Genomic DNA, 16,738 nt, shown 5'->3' with positions numbered 1-16,738 from the left:
AATTATCACCCCATTTACAAGATTCAAGAGCAAAGTCTTTTAAACTGAGGTAAGAGGGAAAAGGAAGTGATTCTGTGCAAGTGATTCAGTGCTAGCAGTGCACTGGAGGTCATTAGCTGAGAAAGAAAACCAACAGACACCAAAAAAGCTTGCTCATGAAATGAACATGGACGTGATATTTAGAGCACTAGCCACATCCATGTAAAAGAGTTGTATTTAGTTTAAAGCCACCTCATGTTATTTGAAATGAAAGAACAGCTACACAGGAGCATGGCTGCTATTCAAAGTACAAACTCAACACCCTAACTCTGTTTTTAAAAGCCTCTTCTTCCCTGACTAATAGGGCCACCCAGGATGGGACCGGCAGCAAGGGAAGAGAGCTACAGACACAGGCGGGGCTTGATAACACAAAGAACTTGACAACGAAATTACTTTAAGCAGGTCTTGAATCCGCTTTTTTTTTTGATGGGGCAGGGTGTGGGGGTTGCCTTCCAGCTTCTCAGTCCAACATTGCAAATTATCATGTGTTTGCATGGCCACGCTGTGGAACACAGCAGAGATGAAGGGAAACTTCTACATAGATTTTTTTCCAAAGCCATGTAACAACTACATAAAATAGAGTATAATGCTAGATCAGCTCTCCTGTCCAGGCCACAGCACAGCTCCCAAAATAGTCATGGTAGCACAACCAAGCAAGTAGTGGCCAGTGAAGGCAGGAACTACTTACAGCACAGCTGCCACTGAAGATTTCATGTCATTGAATGATGGTCTGTGCCCGCTGCTAACCTACTTGGAACAAAAATGCTCCTTCCTGCCAAGTCATCTCATGGACACAAGAGAGCACAATGTGAAAGTGCTTTGTAGGAGGCTTTGTTCAAGCTAGAAAATCTGGGGATACAAGGTTTGCTTTTGCATAGGGACTTTTGGGAAAGCAATATGGGATAACTAAAGAGAATTAGCAGGTCCCCATCCTTTCTGGTCAAGAAGGAACGCTGAAGAATCTACTTGCCCTACTTATACTTGACAAAAATACTACCAAATTGCACTTTTCATCTACAGATTTTCCAAAATTCCCCAAAGTGAAGCAATGAAATAAAACCCAAAAACATGAACAAAACCAAGACCTACCCACACCCCTCTCCCTCCAACAAAACAAAACACCACAAAATCACAGAGAAATTAAATTACTTGCTAAAGACAGAAACAAAACCACTGTGTTGAAGTCCCCAGTTGAAAACCCACAGCACCCCACTGCATACAGTGGATTGCACAGATGGACACCAAACCTACAAAGAAAGCAGCCCAGACTTCTGGTATTCCAGTAAATATGCCACTTTCATCTGACTGATACCACTGAATTATTAACATGGTGTTAGAGCATCTCAGTTTGGGACAGAGACCTGTCTATCCATGCCAAGTTTATTACACAGGATAGGTCTGAGAAAAGTCTCTAACAGGAAGGGAAATGAAGCAAGCATGTAGCCATTTCCACCCACGAGTTTACAAACACCTTCTTTTTCCAACAAGCTAAGTACTAACATGGAGTAACTCTTCAGTGCTGCCTCATTCATAAGCTCCTAACTTCCAAGGTTGCTAAACCCTCTTCTGATATCAGAGTTCCTGTTCAAGTATAATTCAAGTAGATTAATTAAGCCACAAAACAACAGAAAACAGTCTGCCTCCTCAAATTATCAGTAGGAGAAAATAGCATTAAGAGTTTAGTTTCAAGAATGCTGTTTACATTTACTCATTTTACAGGCATCTGGATCAAAATTAAAAGAGAATAACTAATTGCTACAACTGGGAAAAGTAAAGAGGCATTTAAATTTGAACAGTGGCAACAAGGAAAACATTGCAAAAGTGAAGTGGAAAGTGTTACTCTAGCAATTGAGATACTATGTTTCGATAACTAAGTTAAGGTGGAGATGATTCACACCCACAAGTTGCTTAATGTCCTTGTACACTGCAGGTCGAAGAGATACAAAATTACGCACAAAAAATCACTCTTGAATCAGACAACACCCAGCACAATTAGAAAGCAAATACATTTTCATGCCGGACCACTACAATAAATCTGAGGCCATAATATTTCAACCTAGACCCTAAAGCACATATATCCCCCACAGACATCTCTCATCTCAGCGCACCAAGCCAAATGCACTGCAGTGCTCTACACAAAAATCTCCCCCTTCTCAAGCAAGCAGCACAACACCTGGGAAGAAGAAATGGAGGCTAAGACAAAACCCTCAGTCCAAACGAGTTCTCAGCCCACCTGAGCAGCACAAGTGTTGCCAGTGAAAGGGACTCCTCGGGGCTCAGGCTTCTGTGCAAATAGCGTCCAGGATGAAATGCCTTTTGACGTGTACTTGCTCCTGCTGGAAGAGACACAGAACAGATGCTTCAGAGAACACTGAAAACAAGGGACTAGGCAATATGCACAATCAAACATAAAGAGTTTGCTCAGGGAGTCTATGAGCATCCTAAGTGAGGAATCAACTTGGATATGGTATCTCAAGACGCTGCAGAAAGTTCCTCATTTTCATCTTCATAAATGCAAAAGGGGTAAGATAAGGATGGTGAAATCTATTGATTTTACATAATATTGAACACTTTTTCAGCAACTGAAGGCTTAAAGATGTGACATAAGCAACAGATATCAAATCATTGGGATTTTAAAAACAGGACATCAAAACATATAGGACAAATATGTAAAAGTTAACTTTAAGATCTCAGAAAAGCTGTCATTAGTGAGTAATATCCCAATGCTTCTTTTGCAGTTCAAAATTACTGGAATTATGCTCTACATTACCTAAGTGTTTTATTAGCTACCTGGAAATAAGCAAGTCCTATATGGTAAAATTAGGAGATTACATGGTTTAGTAACATGAGAAATAAAAACAGAAGGCACATTACAGAGTCAACAAAATTACTTGTCAAATTGTGCTCATTCCAACCAAAACAACTGTAAGATATCTAAACACAGATTTATATATATTAAATAACAAGGGATGAAGGTAAGGTTTGCATATCAGAGGACTGTGACCTCTGAAGAAAGGGAAGCAAAAGGGATGAAGTCAACACAGCCTCACAGCTAAGCATCACATTCAGAGCTTCTGTTGTTATTAGAAGGGCTACTATGGCTCCTGGGCTCAAAGACATGAGAGTGAATGGAAATAATGATTGGGGTAGCATGAAGTGTGCACTAAAGAGTGACACTGAAATACTTTGCCCAGTTCCACAGCTGATGCTCGAAAAGAGATGTTGAAAATTATAGAACATGCAAAATAGAGATACAAAAGCAATTAGCATAAGGGGGAGGGGATTAAAAAGCATTAGGTATAATCAGATTTAAAGATTCAGTCTTTTTGATAAGCCATCCAGACAACTGACAGTTTAATTGATCATTTAATAAGGAAAAAAGATTATAAGTAGAAAAAAAGGTCTTTAATACTGCCACAAGAAAACTTAACAGAGATGAACATATGCAATTCAAAACCATAGAAGGCCCTTGTTAGAAACAGGACAAAATTCTGAAAAGGCAAACCCAAATAGGAACAGCAATCTTAAAGATGGATCCTATTTTTCCTTAGAATTTTTAAGGTAAAATATGCTTTAGTCCTAGAATTTGTTTGGCCCATGAGCAATAGCCAAGTGAGATCTTCAAACAACTGTGGGACTTGACACCTCTACTGACCCTAAACTCTAGATGACAACCTCAAAAAACCCCAAACAAAACCCAAAACCAAAGAAAAACCCCTCAATCAAATAATTTTTAAAAAAGAACCCACAAGGATATTGCCCTGCATTTTCATTGATGCTACCAAACATCAAATTAAATGCACAATGGACTGTGAAATGCTTGCAAATCTTCCCCCAGTTAAATGTCAAACCAAGAAGCCATCTGTTAATAAACAGAGATGTCACCTCTCTGGAGTTTTATCCAACCTACTAATACATAAACTCATGCCACCACTTAGGAGTCCAAATTGCTGAGGCAAAGGAAGTCTTTTGGTTTTTCATCTCAGAGGGTTGGGTAGGCAGAAGGTGATAACACCTGGACCACCCAGCACATGCATAATCTGAGTCATGAAGTCAGCTTTGTGATTGCAGAGTTACTGACTCTTGAAAAACTTCTTTAAAGTACTTGCAAAAACATTTTCTGCTTGTGTAAAAGCCTTTCAGACAAAACCATTGGCATTTGACATATGTGAGGGGGAAAAAAAGTATCCTCAAAGTCACCCACTTCAGTTGTTTTTTAGGTTTGTAGCTTCTACCCATAAGGGAGATGTGCACACATCATAACCACAACTGCAGTTTACATGAGGGGCTGCTCACTTTATGAGGGAAAAGTTCCAGTTGCTGATGATGCATGTCAAAACTGCACAGAAAACATTTTCACAGCTTTTAAACTACTTAATCACACAAAACTGGAAATGGAAGAGATCTAACTACTGCTTTTTATTGCCCTACAGTTCAGCAGGCCCAACATTAAGTTTATACCAATTTGTCTCATATTGATTAAACGAAGACAGTGTGTAAGTTCAACACACAGTGACAACGCACTAAAGAAGGCCAAATTAATGTTCTTTTGATATATTTAAGAGAGATGTTGCATATTTTGGACTTCCAATTGCAATGAGCATAATCAGATCCATTAAAGAGAAACTAACTAATTAATACAAGCTGAAGGAAATCATACCCTTCTACTGTTAACCAAGTGCCATGTATTTTCAGGAAAGAATAAGCTTTTATTTGATTTGCAGGCCTAGTTTAAACCCCAGCAAAAGATTACTAACTTGCCCGATTCAGGATGGTAAACTTCACCTTGTATTTCAGTTGCACCCTTTTTGCCATATCAATGTGGTTTATATTTTCTGCCCTCTGCTTTCTCCCTGTGGTTGAACACATTTGACCAATAACAGTTTTCCTATAGGGCAAACATTGGTTAAAAAATTGGTCCTTCATAAATTCTAAATAGTGATGCCCATAGGAATGTAAGAGCTAGATCTTTATATACAACTCTTAGACGTCAGAAAGAGATACTTTCTCTTCTTAAACTATCTAGAAGATAAACAAGAGCCTTGGGGAAAAAGATGTGAGGAGTTCACTCCTCAAATTTTTACATATTTAAAACACAAGTCAGTAAGTATAAACAGAACATTAAGCTTTCTGCATCCCTTCTTTGAGGCATAGAGCTATCACATTAATAATTCCTCTAGATAGAGCAAGATTAGTGTCAGGTTTATGAGAGCTTCCTTCAATCCAAGTCAACATGCAGACCTAATCCAGTTTAACTAGAAATATGCTACTCAGGTCTGCTCAGCAATTAGCATGAACATGCCTTGCTATTAAAAAAGTAAGTTCTGGAATAATTCAGTTTAAGTGCTAAACATTTTATGGATTTTTATTTAAAATCATGTTCACAGGCAGTTTCCATGTACCTAATCTGAAGAGTGGTTCTGATGGTTCTACTTGAAGGTCCAGCACAGAATTAGGACATTTTAGGGGCAAAGTTTTTCTACAGCTTCCTTATTGTAGGACTGAGAATACTTTTAAAAAACAAAGACAGAAAGGATGACATCTGCAACACAAAGATAACCATGATTGTCAAGAAATACCATAGCCATTCACTGCAAATTATGTAAATCATAGAATCAGAAAAAAGTTTGGAAGGAACCTCAAAGCTCATCTCATTCCAGCACCCCTGGATCCCTCCCACTAGACTAGGTTGCTCAAAGCCCCATCCAACCTGGCCTTGAACATGTCCAGGGATGGACACTCACTCACAGCTTCCCTGGGCAACCCATTCCAGTGCCTCACCATTTTCACACTAAAGAATTTTTTCCTAATAGCTAATCTAACTGACTTTCAATTTGAATCCATCCCTCCTTGTCCTGTCACTACATGCTTTTTTAAATAGTCTTGCCCTATCTTCCCTCTAAGCTCCCTTACCAAGGCCTTCTCTTTTCTGGGCAGAACACCCCTAACCCCCTCAACCTATCTTCATAGGAGAGGTGCTTCAGCCCACTCATCATCTTCATGGCCTTCCCTGGACTACTCCAACAGTGCCACAAGCTTCTCATGTTCTGCCAAGCTGCTGGCCAGGTTTCTTTGATGCAGCCCAGAATATGGTCGGCTTTCTGGGCTGTGAGTGTACATTGCTGGATCATGTTGATTTGTTAAGCAACAGCCCCCAAGTTCTCCTCCTCGGGGCTGCTCTCAATTCATTCTCCACCCAGCCTGTACTTGTGCTTGGGATTTCCCCAACCCAGGGCAGGACCCTGCACTTGGCCTTGCTGAACCTCAGGAGGTTTGCACAGTTCCACCTCTCAAGCCTGTCCATGTTCCCCAGGATGGCATTGCCTCCCTGCAGCCTGTCCACTGCACCCCACAGCTTGGTGTCACTGGCAAAGCTGCTGAGGGTGTGCTCAATCCCACTGTCCAAGTCACCCACAAAGATGTTAAAAAGTGCTGGTTTCAGTACCAATCCCTGAGGAGCACCTCTGGTCTCCACTTGGACATCATGCCATGCAACTCTTTGAGTACAACCATCCAGCCAATTCCTTATCCACTGAGTGGTCTTTCTATCAAATCCATTCTCTCCAGCTTACACATCCATACCATGTGGGATTGTGTCAAACTCTTTGTACAAGTCCAGGTAGATGATAGTGGTTGCTCTTCCTTTATCCACCAGCACTGTAACCCAGGTCATAGAAGGCTATCAAATTTTTCAGGTGCAGTTTGCTCGTGTTGAAGCCATTTTACCTGTCACAAGCCACCTCCTTCTTTTCCATATGCTTTCACATAGCTCCCAGGAGGATCAGCCCCGTGATCTTGCTGGGCCCAGAGGTAAATGAGGAAGAATGATTGCCTTTACTTTTTACTTGTGGCCTTAAACCAGAGATCCTCATTAACAAGAATAGGAGTGAAACACTAGGAATACAGTTTTAATTGGACAGCTAACTTCTTGAAGATACACTTTGACTGAATAAATCAAAACTACTAAATTCACTTGTTTTCAGGATTGCAAAGCTTTTTTGACTAGGGGCACGTCACAAGCAAAGCTGCAAAGACAGAAACTTGGAAGCTAACTACAAAGGTGGAGCAAGATTGGAAGTGTTTCAGAAGGTGCCAGGTGGACTCTGTCCCCTGATGAGTCCTGAGGCTGACGAGCCTGGGGAACTCAGCATGGTGCTAATCATCAATCCGTGCTGGCGCCAGCTCCAGAAGCTGAATTCCAAAGAGAAACCAAGCGTCCCAACAAGCACGTGGCTGTGACCACAGCTCTGCTGACACATTCCTTGAGGGTAAACTCTGTCCTGTCTTGTGGTGGTGTTAGGCTGAGTAGTTGATCAGGGGTTGATCACCATGTTGATGCTGAGATTTTTTTTTATAATTCTATGTAACATTTATTAAGCACAGATACTTTTAGACATTACAACAATGAGTAAGTCTTCCCTCAACCACCTGAGATGGAAACTCAGAAAGATCCAAAAGTTAAATATTTCCAGAGATTCAACTGCAGAAGCAGAAACAGAAATACTTGGTTTTAACAGACAACTAAATTATAATCTACGTAAAGAAAGTAAGCCCCAGGTCCACAAGATCCCCCGAACAGCTTTCCAGTCTGTCTGCTTGCTCCAGGGCTTGAGCAAGCATGTGTCCTCTCCCTCCTCCATCCATCCTCTGCTGCCTCCAGGGGCAAAGACTCCATGGCCTCTTTTTGTAGCCAGATTTGAGGAGTTTTAAAGACAGTTAGAGAGCTTTTTGTACCATTAAGCCACTGATGCTTAAATAAAATGTCTATTTTTAACTCCTTATTTCTACATTTGTTCATCAATTAAAAAGTAAGAGGCTAAACCACTTACTATCCAAATATTGGTTTTTATTACAACAGACACGTCCTCAATCACTTACCCAGGCTATGTGATTTTATTTTATTTTCAACAAGGATTAACTGACCAATGTCAAATCCAAGTCAGACTTATACTTAAACAAAACTCTTTAAGTAATACTCCATTAACCCTAGACACTCCTGGCATTATTACAGCTAATAATAATCTTTTTCTTGTTTGTTTGGGTTTTTTTCCTCAGTATTAGCTATTTAAATAGACCCTCTACTATAAGCCGGGCTTTACAATTTCCTATGGTGCATAAGAAAACCTGCAAGAAAAGCCAAAATAAATATCCACTACTGAGTTGAACAAAAAGGTAAAAGTGAAGAAGTAGGAGGAATACCACATTGAGGTTGTTTGTTTACTTAATTTCATAGTAATTATTTAGACTCTCATCTCACTAATAGCTGTGCAGGTGCTAACTTTACTTCAAGAAGGACCTAGAGTTTTTGTTTGCATAAATCAAGTACATTTAATCAAGTGCACATTAGCTCATCAACACATTGAATCTGATGAGAAATTGCATAAGTGACAATGCCAAGCTATTTCAGTGAATATTCATGATATCTCTGTGGAACAGGCTGACTGGAGGAAAGTGAGAACAAAATGACAGTAAAAGAACGGTAGCAATTACTTTTCTAGCAGTTAATGCTGCCATTAACTGCTTGCTGGCAAGAGCTTAAAGTTGCAAATCCCAATTTAAGCTTGTTACCTTAATTTTACAATCGTAATTCAATATTCTGAATGTGACACAAGTGTAACAAATATCTTCATTCAGTGCTTCATACAATAAATAATTTAAAAATGTATTAAAGTTTCCAAATTATGGCCATTACAAAAATACAAGCACTTAGTATTACATCTTCATAAAAAGAAAAGTTAAAATCTTTTTCTCAAAACTGAGCCAGAATCCAAATGCAACATTTGCAACAATTACATGGGACTTTTTTGTCCTTAATAAGCATTCATGAAGAGGTCTCCCTTCAAAATGTAATTTGTCCTTAGCGATCTTCTGCATGCAATGCAAACAACTCCCAGTTTTGTAAAGCTATACAAAGGCTTTATCTAACTTCCAACATCATCTATAGAAAATTTAGGCAGAGTAATGCTGTGCCCTCAGTGAGGATATTTTACATAACAAGTCTTCAAGTTCAGATGAACAAGGCAAGACTTAGATAAAAGAACAAAAAAACTTGGATTACTTTCTGATTCCTAGAATGGATGGAGGAGGAGAGGAAGAGAGGCTGCTCAGGTGCACCATCTACTACATCCTTCTGAAACCCAGAGCCTTGTGTGCTGCTGACCTGCCCACCAAGGAGGTCACACAGCCCCTCCTTGTGCAGAGCTGCCTCCCTGCTACCCCTGCCCACCAAGTTCTGGCACGAGCTAGTTCACTGGACTCACATCTGCCATTTCAGAAGAATTTAGATGCTTATGGACTATGGTTCACAGCTGCAGCTCCATTCAACTGACCCCAACTGTTTGATTTGTCCCTCTGTCACAACAGAGAGACATACAGGTGATTCATGCTATCAGACTTCACAACATTACACACTAATATGAACAGCCATAAAATACAGTTTACATTCATATGCCTGTCTGTAAACTCTGTCAGATTCAAAGTTCAATAAAAACTAACCCTGAATGGCAAAGTAACCTCTGGCAAAGAGACAGGATGAACAGCTGAATGCGTCAGTTTCTGGAGCATAAGTCAGAGTCGCAAGTGTATTTATTGTGCTACCCTTCCCGTGTTGTTGACAATCCTGGAGTATCAAAGAAGCCTGGCTAACAACACCATTGTAACAGACTATCATGGGCATCCAAAGCTTCAGTTGCACTTTTTGGGAGTTCATGTTACTACAAAATACAGTATCACATTTTGGTGGGTTGACCCTAGCTTCTTACAATAATCTCAGTTGATTTAAACAGCTTTTGGTACCAGAAGCCACCATTCAAACTCCTTTCCCAAGCACTGACACCGTTTTGTTTCTGTATTTGTTTAAGTCATAAATTTTAAGAAAGACTACTTTTCTACTTCACAGGCAATCACAGTAGGCTTTAGATCTACAAGTATTCCAGATAGGAGGACAAGCCATGCTAGGCTTGGAAGTAGATTTCCTTCCTCCCTTTTGTTTTGGCTGGAAGCATGTTCTATTCTGGTATGTCAGTTGCAGGCAGCAGCCCCCGTGCCCAAGTGTGCTGGATCTATCTCACAACCTGAGAGGCAGGCAGGGCATTAAGCATCAGCCCAACATGCATGTATCATCTCACTCCCTAGCAAATAGTGAACAGGTCTTCCAACTGTTTTGCCTATAGCACAGCACACAGCCCTGCTCCTACAAGACCAGTTGCACATTTCAAGCTTTGGGGGAAAAAAAAAGAAGAAAAAAAAAAAAAAAAGAAAATTTTCAGCCCAAATTCCAAATTTAGAGTTGACGTCTTCTGAAAAGAACTGTAAAGAAAACTGAAGTCAATCCTAGGTGCATACCAGCAGCCTATTACTTACCAACCTTTGCTTCCTCCTAGATTCCATTGTAATGAGAACATAAACAGTAAAATAAGCATATATCTCCCTGGAATGAATTACCTATTCAGAGTTCCCTCTGGTGTTCAATAAGCTCATCATCACATTCAAGGTAACAGCCTTCTTTATAAAAGCCTAAGTTCCCTCACAAGCAAGTTATCATTTGATGAGCTCAGTGATAGGGACAGGACCATAGTGTTGTAACTCTTGGACAAAAGCAATGTTATTTTCCATCAGATTTCAGAGGCGATAAACTTACACTTCCTCATTTGTATATTCAACTGATAGTCTGGTTAACCCCGAAAGGACACAAAGGGTTAAAGATCCCTTCTGCCTCCCGCTGTCACCAAGACCCACAAAGTCTCGGAGAAGGCAAAATCACAAATTACAGGTACAGCCCGACTGAAGGCGGCACGCAAAGATGTTCCGCACCTCCCGAATAACTATGCCTTGAGTCACAAGCTTTTCCAGACTCGCACTCCCATTCGCCTGCACGGAACACGAGCAAAGTACAGCGTATCTAATTAACAGTTTGGAAAGAAAGTTTAAAGCTGCCTCTGCAAAGAGACAAAACGCGTTCGCAGGAAAATCCCAAACGAGTTCCCGAGCCGGGGCGCGCAGGCGGAGCGCGGGCCGGGCGCCGGGCCAGTGCCAGCCGCGGCAGCGGGGCTGCTGACCCCGGCCGCTTCGGGGTTGCGAAACTCCCAGGAAGAGCAGCCAGCCCCCACCGGGCGGGGAGGGAGCTCGCCGGACACCGGCGCTGCCCGGCTGCCGCTCGGAGCCGGCTCCCCGCGCCTCCCCCACCTCCCCGCCCCGCACGGCGGCTGGGAAAGGCGCTCCGAGCCCGGAGCCGCCGCCCGGGAGCCCCTTAACCAAAACCATCTGGTCGCGGGCAGCGCGGTAGAAAGCCCCTCCGCCCCGGCCCTCGCCGCCTACCCCTGGCCCCGCAGCCGAGGAGGAGAGAAGCTGCTCTACACACAACTCAGCAGCTCCCGAGCTGGGGGAGACGGGGGAAGTCGCCGCGGAATCCGCCTCCCGCTCCCCTCCGCGCCCATCCCGCGGCGCGGCGGCAGGGCTGGGGCTGGTTTACCTTCAACAGGTGCAGGCGCCGGCGGCAGCGAGCCCGCGGCGCGGACCGTCCGAGCTGCCCTGGCGGGAGCGGCGGCCCCGCAGCCCGGGTGGGTGGCGGTGGGCTGGACACAGGCGCTACGGCAGCCCCCGGCGGCCGCCCATGCTCCCGGCGGGCCCCGCCACCGCAGCCCGAGTCAGCGCGAAGGCGGCAGCGGCTGCGGCCACCTCCGAGAGGAAGGACGGGAGCGGCGGGGAGGGAGGGAGGGGGAAGCAGAGAGCGAGAGGAGAGAGAAGCCGCCCCAAGAGAAATAATCATCACATGGCGGTCACGATCCGCCGCCGCCGCCCCCCGACAGCCAGAGCCTATGCTGGGGAGCCGTGGAAAAGCTGCGAGGAGGGGACACACCTGTAGGCGCAGCACATATCCGCTGTGAGCACAATGCGAGACAGGAAACTGAAAAAACAGCCCAGGGAAGGAGAGAGGCTCCCGTTCGTCCCTCCTTCCCTCCCTCCCTTTCTCCCTCCCTCCCTCTATCCGTCCTCCTCCTCCTCCTCTCTCCACCCCCTGCCCCCGGTCAGGATCCGCTTGCAGCGCTGTCTCGCGCAGGGAGAGATCCAGGCAGAGGGCTGGGAGGCGGAGGGAGCCGTACTTTCTCCCCGTTTTCCTTGCCCTGTCTCCGCTTTGTTTTGCCCGCCAGCCAGGCAGAGCCGGCTCTGCTCGGCGGGGTCGAGTGCTCCCGGAGAACCGGAGGCACTGCGAGCCCAGCCGGGGCACCGGCACCGGCACCGGGCCGGCAGCTGCAGCGCTGGAGGCACCGAGCCGCCGTGGGCTGAGCGGCGGGACTGCCGGGAGCCGCTGCGGGACTGTCGGAGCCGCTCCCGGGCAGCCCCTGCCCGCCCCAGAGCCGGCTCTCGGCCTCCGCGGCGCTCTCCAGCGGGCGGCAGTACCGCTGGAAAGGTTTACCTGCCGGGCTCTACCTGAGGGCCTCGGGGTACCTGTCTCATCCCCGTGGTGCTCTGGGGAATCTCCTGAACATGACGGAACTGTGTGTAATTCCCGCCCCTTATCCCCTGAGCAGGGTCTCTGAACACCCAGAGGCTGCCTCCCCCCTGAGGGGTCCAGAATATGTCACTGGCATCGCTTTTACTGAACTTGGAGTTCTCTAGGGTTCATCCCTGTTAGGTAAATTCTCTGAATCACAGTCTCTGCAGGTTCTTTCTCTGCTCAAGCACTCTATTTAATAGCCTCCATGCAAATTTTTCATTCCTTTCCCCAGTAGCAGATCAACAGAGTAATTGCAGAGCCCACTTCCCACGTGTTGAGAACACAGCTTTGCCTTGCTATAGCATCTCCACGTTCAGATGTTACATTTGTCTCAACTATAGGGATAATCTATTAAAAGGAGGGATGTCTTAGAAGAATGGCTCAGGTAAGTTTCAGGTTGTTTAGACTTTGTCGCTTTCCATCAGTGGAATGTGGACCAGCAATTTCAAGGAGTAATTAATTAACTGCTCTTGACACTTTGAGTGCAGCTTCATTAAATTCTGTGCATTGTGCTCCCTACTAAAACAACAGGAGACAGCTGGTCCAAACGCCATGCTTCCCAAACTGGAAGTTGCTGAAAAGTTACCTTTGTATCTCAAAACAGTAACAAATACCAAATAAATAAAAATCAGCTCCAAAAACCTGGGCAAGAATAAAGTTATACTTTTAGAAGAGATGTTAAAAGTCACTTTCAGAGGCTGGCTGTACAAAGTGCCACCACAGACTTTACAGTGGGTTGGGACCATTCAGGCATAATATAAAGTTCTGTGGGATTCTCCCTTTGGGATTGCACAGGGGAGGCAGACTCTGCTGGCTGGATTTTGCCAGTCTGGCCCAGTTTTCGTGCTAACCTCCACCAGAAGGCCCTTGTCCTTGTTTATTGGCTTCCTTCCTGCTCTTCACCTGACTGGGCTGAGTCACAGCAAGATGAGAAAGAACAGCTCTAGCATTACTCTAGAATTTCAGAAGGTCTGGATTCCCCTTCTGTACCTCTTCACTTACTGGAAGACAGAAGGGGAATCTGAAGAGAGAGATGGGACTTCCCTAGGAAAACTGGGTGAGTCATGTCCTGCAATCCTGGTGAGGAATCCAGTAAGGAGAAACTCACAGGCCGCTAATAGGCTTGGCAACACCTGACTTTCCAGGCTGCTTTCTCAACATCTGGGCTTCTGGCCAGGTTGTACCCTAAGTTTTGGCAGATTGCCCTGGAATTACCAGCCTGGCAGCTTTCTTTGTGCCCTGGGCTGTGAATCTCTGCCTACCATCACACTCTGCCCCAGGCCTTTTGCTGGGGTCTCTGTCACTCATCCCCCTACCCTGCCTGCTCCAAACCTAATGCTCTGCTTTCCCTACACTGGGGAAAAGCCCACATCTGCTCCATCTCATGGCTACTGACCAGGACTGTACTCATGACACTTTTGCTGTCTCAAGGTGGTTGTAGTCAGGTTAAATCTAAGCCTTGGCCCCCTCCCAGTTCCTTTTGGCAGGAACAGTTTCCTCTAGCTCCTGTTCAGCTCCTATTGTTCTGGCCTCATGACAACTTTTTTAACAAGCCTGTCTGTGGACATATACAGATCCAGAGCAACGGTGACAGTTTATTTAGCTCAAAAGAAGAGCTGGTGAAGTGGAGCTATGCTGAATCCTCATCCAGTCCGTAAAACCCCCTTGCTGTGCACTTCACCTTGCCAAGTGTGACAGGGATTATGAAGCTGATCTGGAGCTTGAGGTAGCCACACAGCATCCCACCCCAGGATAGCTGTCTTCTCTGCTAAGCCTCCATAGGTTGCTGTTCTGCCAGGCACATGTGGGTGTGCTAAAGCAGCAGTGTGGCATATTGGCCCATGCTTCTGCCAGCTGGGACATAAATGTGCACCACAGAATGCTGACTTCAGCACCTGGGCTATTTTCAAGGTGAAAGTCTTCACAAGATGCTCATCTGCACTTCCTTGTCTTGGAACCAGCACACTGTTCTGACTCATGGAGAGATGATTCAGGGTGGTACCAGATAAACGGCTGCACATCAAAACCTGCTATTTGCAGCTATAGGATTAATTCCCTCTCTTATCATCATCCACCAAAAAAGAAAAAGAAGGAAAGAGGTCAAATCAAATCCTAAATCTAGAGATGCTTGGAAAAGAGCAACAAGTAAAGGACCGAATGATTAACAGCTTCCCATACTCCTGGGAATCTTCACGGCAGTCATGCACATGCTCAGGGTGTGGCTCAGGGCAGAAAGCTTTGTTCCCTCCCTCTCCAGCATCAGGACACAGATTACAGGGCTGTGTGAACTCTAGTTCAGATTTCAGTTGCCTCTATATTTCCTCCCGCTTCATCCAGTCTTTCTCTCCCTTACTTTGTTATCACCCATTTGCTGTTACATGTATCTCCCTGATTTTTTTCTCTGCCTGTTGTTTTTTCTCTGCTTTCTCTATTTTTTCTTTTACACTGAAGATGACATTTTGTGCCTCTTCCCTGCTTGTTTCTCTTCCGAGTGCCATCAATTCTGAGTGTTGTCCAAGACGCGGCCATACACAATATCATTCCTACTGCTGAGACCTTCAAGGCCTGCAGAAAAGAGCGGAATTTTCAGCTGTTATTAAAACCACCTTGCTCCACGATCGGGACAGCTAATGAAGGCGGGTTTCCTGAGGTTGTCTCTGACTCGCTCCGTGCCAGGGGCCCGTCTCCCGTTGGTGCTCCATGTCCGTGCGCATCCCCTGTGGCTGGCGGGTCGGGAGCGCCCCGCGCTGCCGGCACAGCCCCTGCAGCCCGCTGCTCCTTCTCTCTGCTGCCAAACATCCCGGTCTCTTGCCGCTGATGCTCGCAAATCCCTAAGAACTTAATTATCTTTGAGGTTTCTACTTCTTTTATTCATTTGTTTGCAACCAGCCGATGTGTTCTGACATTTCTATGAGAGGCCGATGGGCAGATAAACAGTCAGATGATTGATTATCAGTCTTTAGGAAGGGAGGTACCCTGTGGTAATGGAGTAACCTGGGAGTAACCCAAAGAGCTAAAAAAGAACATCAAATCCTTTAAAAAGTTTTCAAGACTGCCCGTTCTGTATGCAGACTGTTTTGATTGTTTGCATGCTCACAGGTCTGATCAACCTTCTTACATCCTTACATGCTTGGGGGTGTCCCATATCTCAACTCTTTACTGAAGGGTGGAGAGGAGGAAGAAGGGGAAAAATATTCGTCATTAAGCAGCAATTAATCAGCTTAATGATTAATGGGCAACCATTGAGATTCAGCCTGCCCTAGCACTCCTGCTACCACCATTCTTTATAAGAAATTTTTATCAATAATGGGAAAGTAAAAAGCAAAAGAAGTAGGATACTACTTGAATGGCTTTAGTCTCATGGCAAAGATAATAAACAAAGCATCTGTAAGGATTTTTCACTCTCCATTTGATGTCTCTGGTTTGGATAGGGCATTGCATCATCTTCTGCTAGTGACTGAAATGACCCAAATATACATATTTATATTTTTACAGTCCATAAATCACCCTGGGATCTACTTTTTCTGTATAAAAAGTGCCAGATAAATCTAAGGTGTTATTATTAGATTTGTGAAATGTCACTGTGCACATCCTGATTTTGATGCCCTTTGCACCAAGCTCACATGGCAGATCAATTTGTATACGACTGGGGTTGTTCTTTGCTTGATGGATATTGCAGTGTCCATTTTCCAACAATCCAGAAAAAAAATGCTAAGAGATGAAATAACCTAAGGTTAACTGTACAATTCCCTTCTTTTTTTCCCCTTTGATGGTAGAAAATATTTGATCCACACAGAGAAAGTGGGCTTTGGTATTTCCTAACCAAACCTCACTTGATACATTTGTTTACCCCTGTACAAAATACCACCCAGTCAAAATTTTTCTTTTGTTTAGTTTTGCATATACTTTTTACAGACATAAATTGCTGCACAAAGGTATGAGATACAAAAGCAGCAGGCTCTGGATACAGTTTCCATATGGAATCCACAGAAAGCCTTATATGGATGTGTCCAATACCTATATGCATATGCATAACTATTACAAGTAGCAACCCTTGCAGTCAAGACTTGATGTTCTGACTTTGCCCTGGCTGCACCTGGTTGTGTGTGAGCCTGGGTAAGAGATCCTTGGTTAATTAAGAGGTTCATATGTTTGCATTTTTTAAAGCTATCTTGACTTTTTTTAGGAATTTAATTTAAGAAA

At 44.3% G+C, this 16,738-nt stretch overlaps 2 protein-coding genes across 5 annotated transcripts in view; both read right to left on the bottom strand.

The window, feature by feature from the left end:
• The window catches only part of PLXNB2 (plexin B2), a 250,109-nt gene extending 238,104 nt beyond the window's left edge, over positions 1-12,005 (bottom strand). For 3 of the 4 annotated variants that reach the window (XM_079305134.1, XM_079305133.1, XM_079305136.1), the window contains exons 1-2: positions 11,897-12,005; positions 2,273-2,375 (exon numbers count right to left, since the gene is read on the bottom strand). The gene's annotated coding sequence lies outside the window, so the exon portion shown is untranslated. Of the gene's footprint in view, positions 1-2,272; positions 2,376-11,509; positions 11,836-11,896 lie in introns of those variants that run through there. The other variant, XM_079305135.1, reaches the window with a different exon arrangement.
• Positions 6,420-11,474, bottom strand: LOC306801772 (uncharacterized protein). The gene is made up of 2 exons (XM_079305141.1): positions 10,852-11,474; positions 6,420-10,257 (listed from the first exon to the last, which is right to left on the bottom strand). The coding sequence occupies exons 1-2, from the start codon at positions 11,299-11,301 to the stop codon at positions 10,132-10,134; spliced, it is 576 nt and encodes a 191-aa protein (XP_079161267.1). The 5' UTR covers positions 11,302-11,474; the 3' UTR covers positions 6,420-10,131.
• Positions 12,006-16,738: the final 4,733 nt, after the last annotated feature.

The sequence above is a fragment of the Erithacus rubecula genome (genome assembly GCF_903797595.1).
Source record: "Erithacus rubecula genome assembly, chromosome: 4".
In the NCBI taxonomy this organism is placed as follows: domain Eukaryota; kingdom Metazoa; phylum Chordata; class Aves; order Passeriformes; family Muscicapidae; genus Erithacus; species Erithacus rubecula.
The sequence above is the reverse complement of the archived record's forward strand: the minus strand, read 5'-3'. Positions and strand labels throughout refer to the sequence as shown.